The sequence below is a fragment of the Perissodus microlepis genome, chromosome 20 (genome assembly GCF_051167445.1).
Source record: "Perissodus microlepis isolate ML-2025 ecotype Zambia chromosome 20, ASM5116744v1, whole genome shotgun sequence".
NCBI classification, from domain to species: Eukaryota; Metazoa; Chordata; class Actinopteri; order Cichliformes; family Cichlidae; genus Perissodus; species Perissodus microlepis.
In genome coordinates, this window is record NC_140480.1 from 33,388,938 (window position 1) to 33,401,891 (window position 12,954).

Consider the following 12,954-nt stretch of genomic DNA (forward strand, 5'->3'; position numbering starts at 1 on the left):
TAAACGCACAGCACCTGGAACACAAAACTTAGAAAATGCAGAGCTACATAAATCAGCAATCTTATTGCGTGTGAGAGTGAGACACCTTTTCATTTGCCACCAGTTGGGACTGAACCAGCTAATATTCATCTGGACTAAGTTGCAGGATTGCTTCCTAATTACTGATAGATTTCAGGTGGTGAGAAGACTTTCCATGCTTTTTTTCACCTTCCTTTCTCCGTGTATCATTTCTCATTGTTACACAGAATGTAATTTGGATTGTTACCGACATCAGGCATTGAGAAATATATTTACTGAGAATATTGGTGACGTGTTTAATACTTATTTTACCCGCTGTGTATAATACTTGAGGTGGCAAGTAACGATGTACAAATACTTTGTTACTGTAGGCCTACTTATGGACAAGCCTGAAGGGAAAAAGAAGGAACACACACATGTAAAGGAAGCACTCAAAACATGCGGCTATCCTAAATGGGCGTTCTTAAAGTCAGCAAAGAGGCACAGAAAAGAAGATCAGACACCAGCGAGGGAGGATAAGAAGGACAGACGCAACAACATTGTCATCCCCTATGTAGCCGGTGTATCAGAGAAACTCAGGAGAGTTTTCTCCAAGCACGACATCCTGGTGTACTTCAGACCCAGCAGCACACTCAGACAAAAACTGGTTCACCCGAAAGACAAAACTCCAAAACACAGACCCCCTGATGATCCTCTACCTAATCACATGATTAGGACAATATCCCGAACAGAACAGTGATCAGAGGTCATTAACTGGTCTCAGTCATGGTGGGAATTGCTAGCCACACTCAATACAGAACAAACAGCTGCAATTACATTATAAATGAACAATAACAACGGTAGATCAACACAAGACAACTGGAATAGTTGTAATAACACTGAATGCAAGATCAACAGTCCTATGAGCCCTTGGGTTCCTCCCCTTGGCCTGCTACATAACCCCCACCTAAAGAGGTTGGTCATCCCTGACAACCTTGTCACCCCACACAAAGTCTTTCTTTCAATGTCCTAGAGCCCATCTTAGGCGAGCAGGCTGATTGAGGCCAACGGGGGGAGAGTCATTCTGATCAGGACATGGGGTCCAGCTGGCACCCCTTGTCCAATAGCAAGTGAGGCCAACAGAGAGAATATCCACATAACTACCCATAACTTGAAAAGTAATCTTAAATGATGTTGCCAGCCACAAATGTCAACCTGACACCTTAGCATTCTCATACACAGGCCACACAAAAAGGCCAATGTGACAACAACAATATTTATAGAAAACAAAAAGTGTTACTGCAAGCTACACAAAAAATATGTGACAACAAGTCGAAATGCATTAAAGGAGACTTTGATTAGCATTAGCAGATGATATGAAAGCAATCATCTTTGACAAAGTACAGGGAGAAAGATGGAGAGAATGTGTTGGTGTTGCTGGAGGAATTACTGAAAACTCCAGTGAACCAAGACTCTCTGATCAGCAAAAAGAGAGAATTAGACAATGGCTAATGGAACAGTAACAACAGGACCAAGACCATCAACAACAGCCAAGGTATGAGTTGCAGCACCTGGAAGGATGAGGAGCACAACCTGATGGAGGAGCAACTGGAGAGATAACTACAGCAAGTGCAAGAGATGAAGCTTATGTGCTTAAGTTCAATAAAGAAGGTCTCTAGTCACTCATATGTCTGCTCCCCAGGTGTTTGCAGCTAATCTAACCTTACATCAAGCTAAAGATAAACAACTGCTGAAGTAGCTGTTGGTTTCATTTAACATTTTCTGGTTCCTTTTCAGACTATTGGCTCTTTTCTGCTCTTTGGTATCATTTCTGTGCCCTGTGGTCAATAATTTAATGGAAGAGACCTTCGAGCTCAGAGAGGAAACATTTGTATTACAAACTGACATTGGAACAGCAGGAAAGTGTTCTGAAAGGTAAGCTGAGGAAATATGCAGGTTGAGCAATGAAGTTGAGACCAAAATACGTGCTGAACAATGGGAAGAGTGTTTTGATATTGCTGAGGAACTGATTAGAGCGGGTGCTACACCGAGGATTTCTGAGTGAATAAGGAGCACGAGCAGCAAAGGACCAGATTAAATAATCACACTGTTAGATGCTTCATTACATTATTAATAACCTCTAATCAAAGCTGTAATCAAAAATGATTTGTTTCTTAACATTCATGTGAAAAATTCTAATGTACACAGTTTTTTTTTCACTTCGGTGGCCTCAGAATCTCATCTCTGCTTTTCGCGAATGATGTGGTTCTGTTGGCTTCATTGGGTGAGGGCCTCCAGCTCGCACTGGTACGCTTCGCAGCCGAATGTGAAGCAGCGGGAATGAGGATCAGCACCTCCAAATCTGAGGCCATGGTTCTCAGCTGGAAAAGGGTGGAGTGCCCACTCCGGGTCAGGGATGAGTTCCTGCCCCAGGTGGAGGAGTTCAAGTATCTCGGGGTCTTGTTCGCGAGTGATGGAAGAAGGGAGCCGGAGATCGGATTGGTGCTGCGGCCGCAGTAATGCAGACGCTGCACCGGTCCGTCGTGGTGAAGAGAGAGCTAAGTGTAAAAGCGAAGCTCTCAATTTACCAGTCAATCTACGTCCCTACCCTCACCTATGGCCACGAGCTGTGGGTAGTGACCGGCCCCGGGGCAGACCCAGGACACGCTGGACAGAGTATATCTCTCGGCTGGCCTGGGAACGCCTCGGTGTTCCCCCGGATAAGCTGGAGGAGGTGGCTGGGGAGAGGGAGGTCTGGGCTTCTCTGCTTAGGCTGCTGCCCCCACGACCTGGCCCCGGATAAAGCGGTAGAAGATGGATGGATGGACATCACTATTTTTCAGGATATTACTAGAAAAAAAAGGTGAAGGTCTGTGAACCTCTTAAGCCCAAACGCCCCCTGATACGGGGGCAAAAGGCAGGAGATCAGGTAGGCTTGGGGCTTAAGAGGTTAACCTGAAATATATTGTGCTGACACACAAGAACAAGGTTTGGAATTCACTGATGGTCTTTTTAACATCCGTCTTTGTTATTGTTCATCTATCTGGAGGCTGTTAAGGCTTAAATTTTAGTGTCAGACTTCACAGGTGTGCCAGCTGTCTATAGGCCTTGCCTGTCCAGTAAATACGGCAATGAGGTACACAAAAAAATGTTGTTTCACTTCAATTCAACTTTATTTATACAGCGCCAAATCACAACAACAGTTGCCTCAAGGCGCTTTATATTGTACAGTAGATCATACAATAATACATCCAAAGATTTCAGTTTTGGTGAGTAAGGTATTAATATTTTATTAGATTGTTTCTGCACTGATGAACAGCTTGTTACCTAAGTCTTCTATCATTAGTTTGTAGCTTAGTACTGTAAAATGGTCACTTCGGGTTAAAATAAAAACAAAAAACAAAGAAATAACAAACAACTGGCAGTCACACCTGCTCTTAAATTAAGACCTGATAATGCCAAATCTAGCTGATTGTACAGTGAGCACATCCATCATTTAAATTAGTGTATAAAACATTAAACTAAAGGAAGTACAGGCATGATTATGAAGCAAAATTGTAGCAAAACTCTAATTTAATAGACAACAAGAAAACGTTTAAAGATTGAGATTTTATACATTAACAATAACTCAATGAAATGCAAATATGCTTTAAAAAAACAACAACCAAGAAATCCACGGTTTCCTGTGCATATGCTTCGAAGGTATATACTGTTGCTCTGAGCAGATGCAAATCTCAGCCACTTTACATAATCTGCTACACTGACTGCTGTTTTGGGTCATCTCCATGAACAAATATCAAGCCCATCTACTGCAGCCTTTGCCAGTTGTCCCATGATGAACAGCAGAGTACACCCTGGGCAGGTCTCCAGTGTATTACAGGGCTAACACAGGGAGACAGACAACCTTCATTCATGCTCACATCACAACTGCAGGAAATACATGAATTGCATGTCTCTGGTCTGCGGGAGGAAGCCAGAATCCACAGAGAGAACCTGCAGGGAACAGGGAGAACATGCAAAACCAGCCCATAGATTCAAACGTAGGACCTTCTTGCTGTGAGGCAACAGTGCTAACCACTGCACCACCATGTAACCCCATTTTATCTATAATTCGAATAATAGTAATAAGAATGGTAAAATGCATTACATATGTAATAATTTTAAGTAATTTTCATTTTTTATCATTGTATTTAAAAATAAAAAAACTATTATTTTGATGATCAGAAATGTTGCACAGAGAGCAGATTTTTCAAGAATACCTCAAAGCCCTCCCCTTTTCAGAAGAGCTTTCTACATTGTACAGTTTGATTTTCTCTTCTTCTTTTTTCAAAAAGGAAATGCTTGTGGTCTTCTTGATGCATCTTTACATTTCAAGCTGCAGCTCTCATCAGAAGTAAACTGTTGTCCAAAGATGAAGGACTTCCTGACAAATTTTCCCTTTTGGGAACTCAGCATCTTTGTCACCATCGTTGGCAGTTTTACTTACAATCTTTTGCTTGAGAGAGATATGGCGTGCACCTGCAAACAAGGAACTCCTGACTGTGGCATATACATGGCTCTGCCAACTTGTATTATCTTCATCTTAATACTTTGGACAGACAAGAAATTTAAGACAGCCTGCAAGTTTACGTTCACGTGTAGATGTGAAAGTTCAAAAAAAGATGGTGATTCACCGTCACCTGCTGCTGTTGCATCACAGGAGCAGGAGCAGATTAAATGCTGTAGGACAGAGCTATGTGGAGTTCTTCTCACTCGTATTCTCAAAGCAGGCTGTGTTGGTCTGCTGTGGGTCGTTTCTGTGCTCATGGATGGAGACTGGTATGTTTGCTGTAATCTAGAAAAGTCTAATAATCGGACAAACTTAGCATGCAAAGACAAACAAAACATCACAGCTGAGGAAAATATAATCATCATTGAAATGAAAAATTACTCAAGGGTGAGTAGTTCTTACCTTATTTTCAGGTTGTACATTGTTCTTATTCTGACCGATCAGCCTGATGTCTTCACGATTCGTTTTCAGAACATTGGCTTCGTTCTGCTCTTTGGCATCATTTTTCTGGCAGCCCTGATGTCACTGTTCGACTGGAAGAGATGCTGTGAATGCTGCTGTAGAAGAAGAATTGTATTTGACACAGTGATCTTGGAGGAGGGAGAATATTTACTGAAAGAGATTCTCACAGAAGCAGCAAAAGAAGAGCTAAACAAAACAATCTTTAACCAAATAAGTGAAACTCAAAAGCACTGGATAGAATGTCTCGACGCAGCTGCAAACATGGTTGAAAAGTCAAGTGAACCAAAACTTTCTAAAAAACAAGAACAACTAAAAGATGAGCTACAGATGCGGCCGCAGGAGGTGCCACCACCACCGAATCCACAGCTTTGTCTACGTCAACATATGCAGCGCTGATTGATTTTATTTTGTGAAATGCTGAATCATGGTGCAGTTTCCTGAAATCAAAATTTCAAACTCCAGCTAAAAGTATATCTTGTTTTTACAGATTCATTTAGTTTTTAGTATACAGTTTAACATTTTTAACATTTTATATGAACTACACCGGGCAGCTTTTTACCTCTCTCTTCCTCTTTTTTTGTTTCTTTGCTGTATGTTTTCTTTTTTCTTTTTTTTTACATTGTTGTATATTACATTGTATTTTGGCAAATATGGCTGCAAATATATAATAATTGTTGCAAGAAGACAAAACATTATTTCTGTCAATCTTCCTGTCTGTTACTGAGATAAAGGTGCGTGATGATGAAATATTCATAGGATGTGATATCAATACACGGTCAAATACGCTTGCAAATTTATTATATCGCTATTGTCAGAGTCGCTGTACACTACAAGTTGTGACTATTAAAAGTTTGATTTGAAATGACTTGAATATTTTTCATGATTTTACTAATCTTACAATTTAATACGATCATATAAATTGTATTGTTTGAGATATTCAAAGTTGGTGGGAGATCTGTCCTCTCCCTGTTTTTCAGCTACACAACATAGCAGGGGTGAGGAACTCCAGGCCTTGAGGGCGGGTGTCCTGTACGTTTTAGATGTGTCCTTGTTCCTACACAGCTGATTTAAATTGCTAAATGACCTCCTCAACATGTCTTGAAGTTCTCCAGAGGCCTGGTAATGAACTTGTCATGTGATTCAGCTGTGTTGACACAGGGTGAGATCTAAAACCTGCAGGACACTGGCCCTTGAGGCCTGGAGTTCCCCACCCCTGCCTATAGGTACACTACATTGCCAAATGTATTCACTCAACCATCCAAACAACTCAATCCAGGTGTTCCAATCACTTCCACAGCCACAGGTGTATAAAATCAAGCACCCAGGCATGCAGAACATTTGTAAAAGACTGGTCACTCTCAGGAGCTCAGTGAACTCCAGTGTGGTACAGTGATAGGATACCACCTGTGCAACAAGTTCAGTCACGAAACTCTTAATGCTTCAGGACACCACAATTTGGACAATTTCATGCTCGCAACTTTGCAGGAAAAGTTTGGGGATGGCTCCTTCCTGTTCCAACATGTCTGAGCACCAGTGCACAAAGCAAGCTCCATAAAGACATGGGTGAGCAAGTCTGGCCTTCACAGAGTCCTGCACAGAGCACGTCTGGGATCAGAGTGGAGACTGTGAGCCAGACCTTCTCGTCCAACATCAGTGTCTGCCCTCACAAATACGCTTTTAGAAGAACAGTCAAAAATTCCCATAAACACTCGTAAAGCTTGTGGAAAGCCTTCCCAGAAGAGCCTAAGCTGTTATAGCTGCAAAGGGTGGGCTGACATCCAATAAACTCTAGAGATTAATAATAAGATGCCACTCAAATATATGTGTGAAGGCAGACAAGCGAATATTTCTAGCAGTATAGTGTATGTGCCATATTGACAGGGGATTCCTAAGAATCTCCCAAACAGCTCTGCAGCTGAGACAACTGAGTTAGAAAACACAAACACACTGCAGTTGATTTATTTGCAAAGGCGGGCACAGAGCGCTCATACGCAGAGAGACACTCACGGACTTGCGCTCTCTCACTGTCTGCGTTCTTTATTTATACAAGCTGGTTACACGTGTGTACAAAGATAACAAAGTTATTCCAAGAACTCAGAGCTGAGGTTTCCCTTTTCTACATCTGTATGTTCTCAGAATAGAGGAAGCTGTTAGTTGCTAAAATAAGTTTATCACTCAAAAGTTGTTATATGGCAAGTCACATAGACATGTGGTTTGCTTAGTGATCCTAAAAAGGGCACATTTCATGTAGCTGATCACACAATGTACAATTTTCTTTTAACACATATACTCGTCTGTCTGATGTTCTGTGGCATTTAAGGGTCAGTTAAGTCTGGCCTGACTTTGGTACCACAGCTTGTACAGAGTCAGTTGTGCATTGGTACCCTTTGAGAGCCACCCCACATCTAGACCGCTCTGAGAGCCAGTTGTTACATAAGAGATATCAGGGGAAATATATTGACTTTCTCACTGGGATAAAAGACCCAGTGTTATCTCATTTCTTTCTGATGCTAACGTATGCACCTTCAACCTACTTTCATTGCTCTAAACTCTGTATTTTCCTTGTTCTGCATTTCCTCAGTTCTGATGTATCTCCACGTCTCTGCTGCTGATGAGTATCAGTTGAGTGGGATGAGACTGCACTTTGCAGCAGAAATGATATTAGCTGTTCCTGGTATTCAAAATGCAGTTATTAAATAGTCAGATACTTTGAGAGCACATAAAAATCAGATCCCAAATATCAAGTGGAGATAATTTATCCGAATTTCAGGAGTGGGATCACACCTCATACACTCTCCTTCCAGTCCTGGGTCTGTATTTGCCGCCTGCACTGTTGTTAATTGGAGCACTTGCAGTGACTTTGTTATCACCTTTGCTTGATGTATTGATACACAGGTGAAAAAAAATACCTTTACAAATGTGCGACCAAGACAACAGAAAAGAAATTGGGCCTTGCTTCAGGTGTGTGGCAGCAAGCCTGCAGACTCGGCTCCACCCGGGGGTGGAAACCCAGTAGAATCCACCCTCCATGCAACATGCAACTGAACACAGAGAGAAACAAAGACCTGTCCTGACCCTGACAAAGCCTAACTGAGCACCACTATTTTAATAATGACTTTGCAATACAAAGAGAGAGCTAAAAAGAGCTGTAAACACAAACTATAACAAAACAAGCAGCTCTGCATTTCATTGTTATACAGAGATATGACAGTACATATAAACTAATTCGAAAACAGAAACTTTGTGGCATCTGTGGTGCAGATGTGGTTGGAATATCTGCACCACAGATGTGACAGTGTTATTAGTATCTGTTTACTATTGTGACAATAATTTTACTTTTTCGAATTTTGTGTTTGACAGCAAGACAGAAAGAGAGCGTGAGAGGAAAGCAGGAAAAAACACCTTTTTCTTTTCTATAGATTGTTCTCCTTCCTGTCACCCAGAGTCAGCCTCAGTACGCAATGCTGAAGGAACTTTTAGTTTAGTTTAGCTGAGAATGCACAGCAGAATGAAAGCTCGATCATATTGAGTTCTGATTATATCATATCAGTCCTGTATAGTCACACCAGCACTTTTATTTGATGTTTTGCACCCTCTGCATGCTAAGTTACACACTGCACATTTTTTCAACTGAACCAAAGTCAAAGTGCAAACAGCATAGTATAAAAATAACTTCACAGACATGTTTTAAAGATGTTAAAACCAAAATTCTCCTCCTGCAACTAGGTAAAAAAAAGCAGAAAACAACAGGCTTTAGGTAGTAAGAAAAAACAAAAGATTCACAAAGCTGTGCACCTGTAACCATGAACACTTGTGGTTTATGTTCAAATTTGTTCTCAGCCCGAATAGTTCCTCCTGAATACAGTTTCACACTTCCTGTGTCTTCGTCTTTGTGCCATCTTCATTTCTTCTTCGGAAGTTTTAAGATTCACTCAAACAAATTAATTTGAATTCGTTGAATTATTCCATGTGCTGTACTCTGATCTTCATCTTCTTTTGCCCTACAAGTTACAAAAAGTTTTTTAAAAAGTCAGCTGTCAATCCCACATCATATGTCTTTGTTTGCATATTGTCTTAAATGATGACAATATTGTCTCCATAGCTTGGTTAGCAACATTTTTGTTTGATTTAACCAAAATCTTTCCGAGTGAGGATTCTTTCTACTGAGATTTGAAGGACTGGGTCAAATGTGAAAGTGGTCAGAAAAACATGCATGTTTTTAAAAGGGTTTACATTGTGCTAAATCTTGTTCACTCTTTGCAGCTGCAGTGTTATCTGGCTGATTTCTTCAATAGTTTGTAATTTAGAAGCTTTTTCTTCTTCTTTTTTTTTTTAAGAACAACATACAGAAGAAATATTCAGAGAAATAAGAAAAAATGCTGCAAGAACTTTTCAAGATCAAAGCCCAGGAAGATAAAAAAAAGAGGCTGCAGTTATTCTTCTGTGTACAGGAAGAGCGCAGTTTCCTCTCAGACTATTTAGTTTAAGTTTCAGCTCTCAGCAGAAGCCAACTTCAGCACCCAAGATGAAGACCTTCTTCCCAAAATTTGCCATCAAAAAATACAGCACGTATGTCGCAATGATTGTGATTTTTGTTCACAATTATGTGCTTGACGAGGATTTAAACTGCACTTGCGATGCTGATATAACAACCTGCTCTTTCTACTTGGTTCTACCTTTTTTAATTTTATTTGCTTTACAACTCTGGACAGACGAGCCATTCAAGAGAGTCTGGAAATACACATGTCCTACATGCACATGTTGTTGTTGTTGTTGCAAATGCAGGTGCAAACTTTTCTTGGTTTTGTGTTTACAAATGATGAAGGCAGTTTGCATTGGTCTGCTTTGGGTATTGTCCGTGTTCATCGATGGAGACTGGTTTGTTTGCTGTTGCAATACATATAAAGAACATCCACAGTTAGGCTGCAAAGACAAAGAAAACATTACAGCTGAGGAACGAGTGCTGATTGCTAAGCTGAAAAACAAATCCATGGTGAGTAAAGTTGTTGTTCTTCACACATCATACAGTACCACTCTGTGTTGCTCTCTCGACTTATTGTGTTTTTTTACTCCTTTATCTACGATAAACCTGAATATCTGCAGATATAGGGAGTTTGTAATAAGTTTATTTCACTTAAATTTTAGATCTCTTTCACTAATTATACTTGTAAATTACAAGTATAAATGGATGGTATGGATGGTTACATCTGACCTTGAAGAGTCCAGTGACCAATACAGGAAGACTTTGCATCAGAGAGCTGCTGAAACCATCCAATGTTTGGAACAAAACAACCAAATTTTGATATGTTTTCACGTGACTCTATACACTACACTTAATGAGCTGTTTTCTGTATGATTTTCATATCATTGTGGTCCAAATTCCTGGTCCACCTTTCTTTACAACATTGCTTCAGTTCATTGAGGTTCACAGATATTTGTTGATGAACAGCTCTCTTCAGGCAGTTCAGTCAGGTTGAGGTCTGGAGTTTGACTGGGCCAGAGCAGCATGTTGGTTTTTTCTTTTTCAACCAATCTGTTAGAAATTTGCTGCTGTTCTTGGAATCTCTTTTCTGTTGTATGACTCAGTTGGGGCGAAGTTTTAGCTGCCAGCCAGACAGCCTCACATTAGGATACTTTAGCATACAGAGGAAATCACGGTTCCATCAAAGCAAGGTGACAAGACAAGTGGTTGCTAAACAGCCTCAAACCCCTCACAACTCCACTACCATGCTTGATAGCTGATTTCAGGAGTTCACCACCTACCCTTTGGTCGCATTAATCCCAAGGATATTGTTATCTTTGTTGCTTCTCCTTCAGCTGATTGGCTTGGGTGCACTCTTGGTTGGCTTTGTTTTTGTTACCTTTGTGTTACCACTTGGATGGAAGAAATGCTGTGAAAAGAACAAGAATTGCCCAAGTTGCTGCGACAGAAAACTTCTCTACGACCAAATGATTTTGGAAGAGGAAGAAAATGTGCTCACAGAGATGATAAGAAAAGCAGCAAAAGATAAGCTGACCGAAGAAATGCAGAAGAAACTTGACAGTGAAAGATTGGGGGAATGTTTTGATGTTGCTGAAGAGCTGATTGAAAACAAAACTCCATCAAGGCACAAGGTAATATCATGTTGCCTTTTTAAAAAAATATGTAAACCACTTCAGTCCAGATGGGACTGAAGAACAAGTAAAATACATGATCCTCTGTTTTTTTCTGTCTCTGTAGGACAACATTCCTCTTGAAATTAAGGGGCCAGAGGTAAATGTATCATTCTGTCTGTTGTTCACCTTCCACGTTTAATTTTATCATATTTGTTTTGGACCTACAAAAGCAGCTTTACATTCTGTATTATTTCAACCTCGTGTTTTGTTTTTTGTTTTTACTTTAGGATCCTAATTACAGATAAAATTAGGAACAGAAATTTTTATCATCACTTTGTCTGTTCTGTGCTGACTTTCCTTTGTTTTTCTTTGTGTTCTATTCAAACTTAAGTAATCTAAGTTGTGTGTGTGTGTTTTAAATTTAAACAGAGGGACAAACTAATGGAGGAGTCTGTTCCAGAAAAACGCACAACACAAATGTGAGGAAAGTATCGTCACTGCGACCATCTTATCAGAATTCAGAAGTTTCATTTTCAGTTTATGAGAAAAAATATGTCTGTACATCACAAGTGAAAGGAAACTATAGTAAAATTGTTATGTTATGCTTATAAATACCATGTTATGGTGATACATGTATGTTTCATATATTTCAAAGTTTTTTTATGTCACATGAGAGTAGATTTTTAATGGTGCTATTTTTAATCTATGATATTGTTTGAATTTCACAAATGTGAGCATGTTATAAGGAGCTTCTACAGCAAGCCTTAGAGTCATTGTGCATCACTTGGTAGCTGACAGCTTGTCTCTATCTTGTAGCCTTTGGTTGGCTTGGGAACACTTTCCCTTTATATTTGGATCAGCTGTAGTCTTCACTCTCCCTCGTGGCCACTTTATCACTCTGTTAGTTTAGTTTAACTTTTGACCTGCTGGCTTCACACTGACGTTGGCTATTTTGTTTCTAGTTGCTTTATGTGTGACCATCTCTTTAAGCTCAAATTTTACAAGTAGCCTATTAAAGACATTAATAATATAGTTTTCACTGTTCCTGTAACATTTAATGCCACCTGTGTACAAACGACATGCTCAAAGAAGCTGTGAAGTTTCAGGTTTGACAGAAATCATAAAAATGAAGCTTTTGGGTCTAGAAAGAGAAAAACAGAGATTTGGATTTTAACGTGCTAAGCTGATATTTTAATAAATACTTTCAAATGAAATGCACAATTTGAATTGTAATATGTGTTTCAGTAAAAATGAATAAAAAAAACATGAGCTTTGCATTTTGTTATTTGTCTTTCCTTTTTTCCACTGAACATTTAGCTTTTTGTGCTGTTTGTGGTTTAATATGAGATCGGCGGTGACATTCTGCATCTCAAATGTTTTCATACTTCAAGTTACAGGTAATGCTGAACTGTAACTGTTTCTGCTAATTGTGTTATCTGTATCCTGCTGTGGATCCAGAGGTTTTTAAGAGATGATTTCAGACTACATGAAGTCAGATGTTTTTGACACCAAAAGGTTTCAATGCTTTTCAGCTATTATGTCAGTTATTTATTTTTTTTATTAAATAGTAGGAGGTCCTAACTGATGAATTCAATATTTAAGTATTTATCTAATCATCAGTTTAAAAAAAAGAATCTACTGACAGATCTCTTATTTTGGCGCCTCCTGGAGGACAAATGCTCAAAGTGCAAATATTTTTGCCTCATTATCCAGGAAACTTTGGTCCATATTGTATGTTTATATATATTTTTATTATTATTAATTGTCAAAAACAATTATTATGTATATTTAGCATATTCCTTCAGGTGTTGTGGCACACAGACTCACAAGGATGGCTTTTCAGTCTGCAC

At 39.5% G+C, this 12,954-nt stretch overlaps 2 protein-coding genes across 2 annotated transcripts; both read left to right on the forward strand.

Annotated features, from left to right (window-relative positions):
* The first annotated feature begins 4,408 nt into the window (after nt 1-4,408).
* On the forward strand, nt 4,409-5,432 carry LOC146364996 (uncharacterized). The gene has a single exon (XM_084917742.1). It carries the CDS (start codon nt 4,409-4,411, stop codon nt 5,402-5,404), a length of 996 nt encoding a protein of 331 aa, XP_084773868.1. The 3' UTR covers nt 5,405-5,432.
* A 4,071-nt stretch (nt 5,433-9,503) lies between these two features.
* On the forward strand, nt 9,504-12,367 carry LOC146364997 (uncharacterized). The gene is made up of 4 exons (XM_084918418.1): nt 9,504-10,001; nt 10,826-11,122; nt 11,229-11,261; nt 11,534-12,367. The coding sequence occupies exons 1-4, from the start codon at nt 9,534-9,536 to the stop codon at nt 11,585-11,587; spliced, it is 852 nt and encodes a 283-aa protein (XP_084774544.1). The 5' UTR covers nt 9,504-9,533; the 3' UTR covers nt 11,588-12,367.
* The last annotated feature ends 587 nt before the right edge of the window (nt 12,368-12,954 follow it).

Bases quoted from the DNA above. Each gene is read 5' to 3' on its own strand.
- LOC146364996 (XM_084917742.1), top strand. From the start codon at position 4,409: ATGAAGGACTTCCTGACAAATTTTCCCTTTTGGGAACTCAGCATCTTT.
- LOC146364997 (XM_084918418.1), top strand. From the start codon at position 9,534: ATGAAGACCTTCTTCCCAAAATTTGCCATCAAAAAATACAGCACGTAT. The intron at 10,002-10,825 runs GTGAGTAAAGTT...CTTCTCCTTCAG, and splicing joins AGCTGAAAAACAAATCCATG to CTGATTGGCTTGGGTGCACT. The intron at 11,123-11,228 runs GTAATATCATGT...CTGTCTCTGTAG, and splicing joins AAACTCCATCAAGGCACAAG to GACAACATTCCTCTTGAAAT.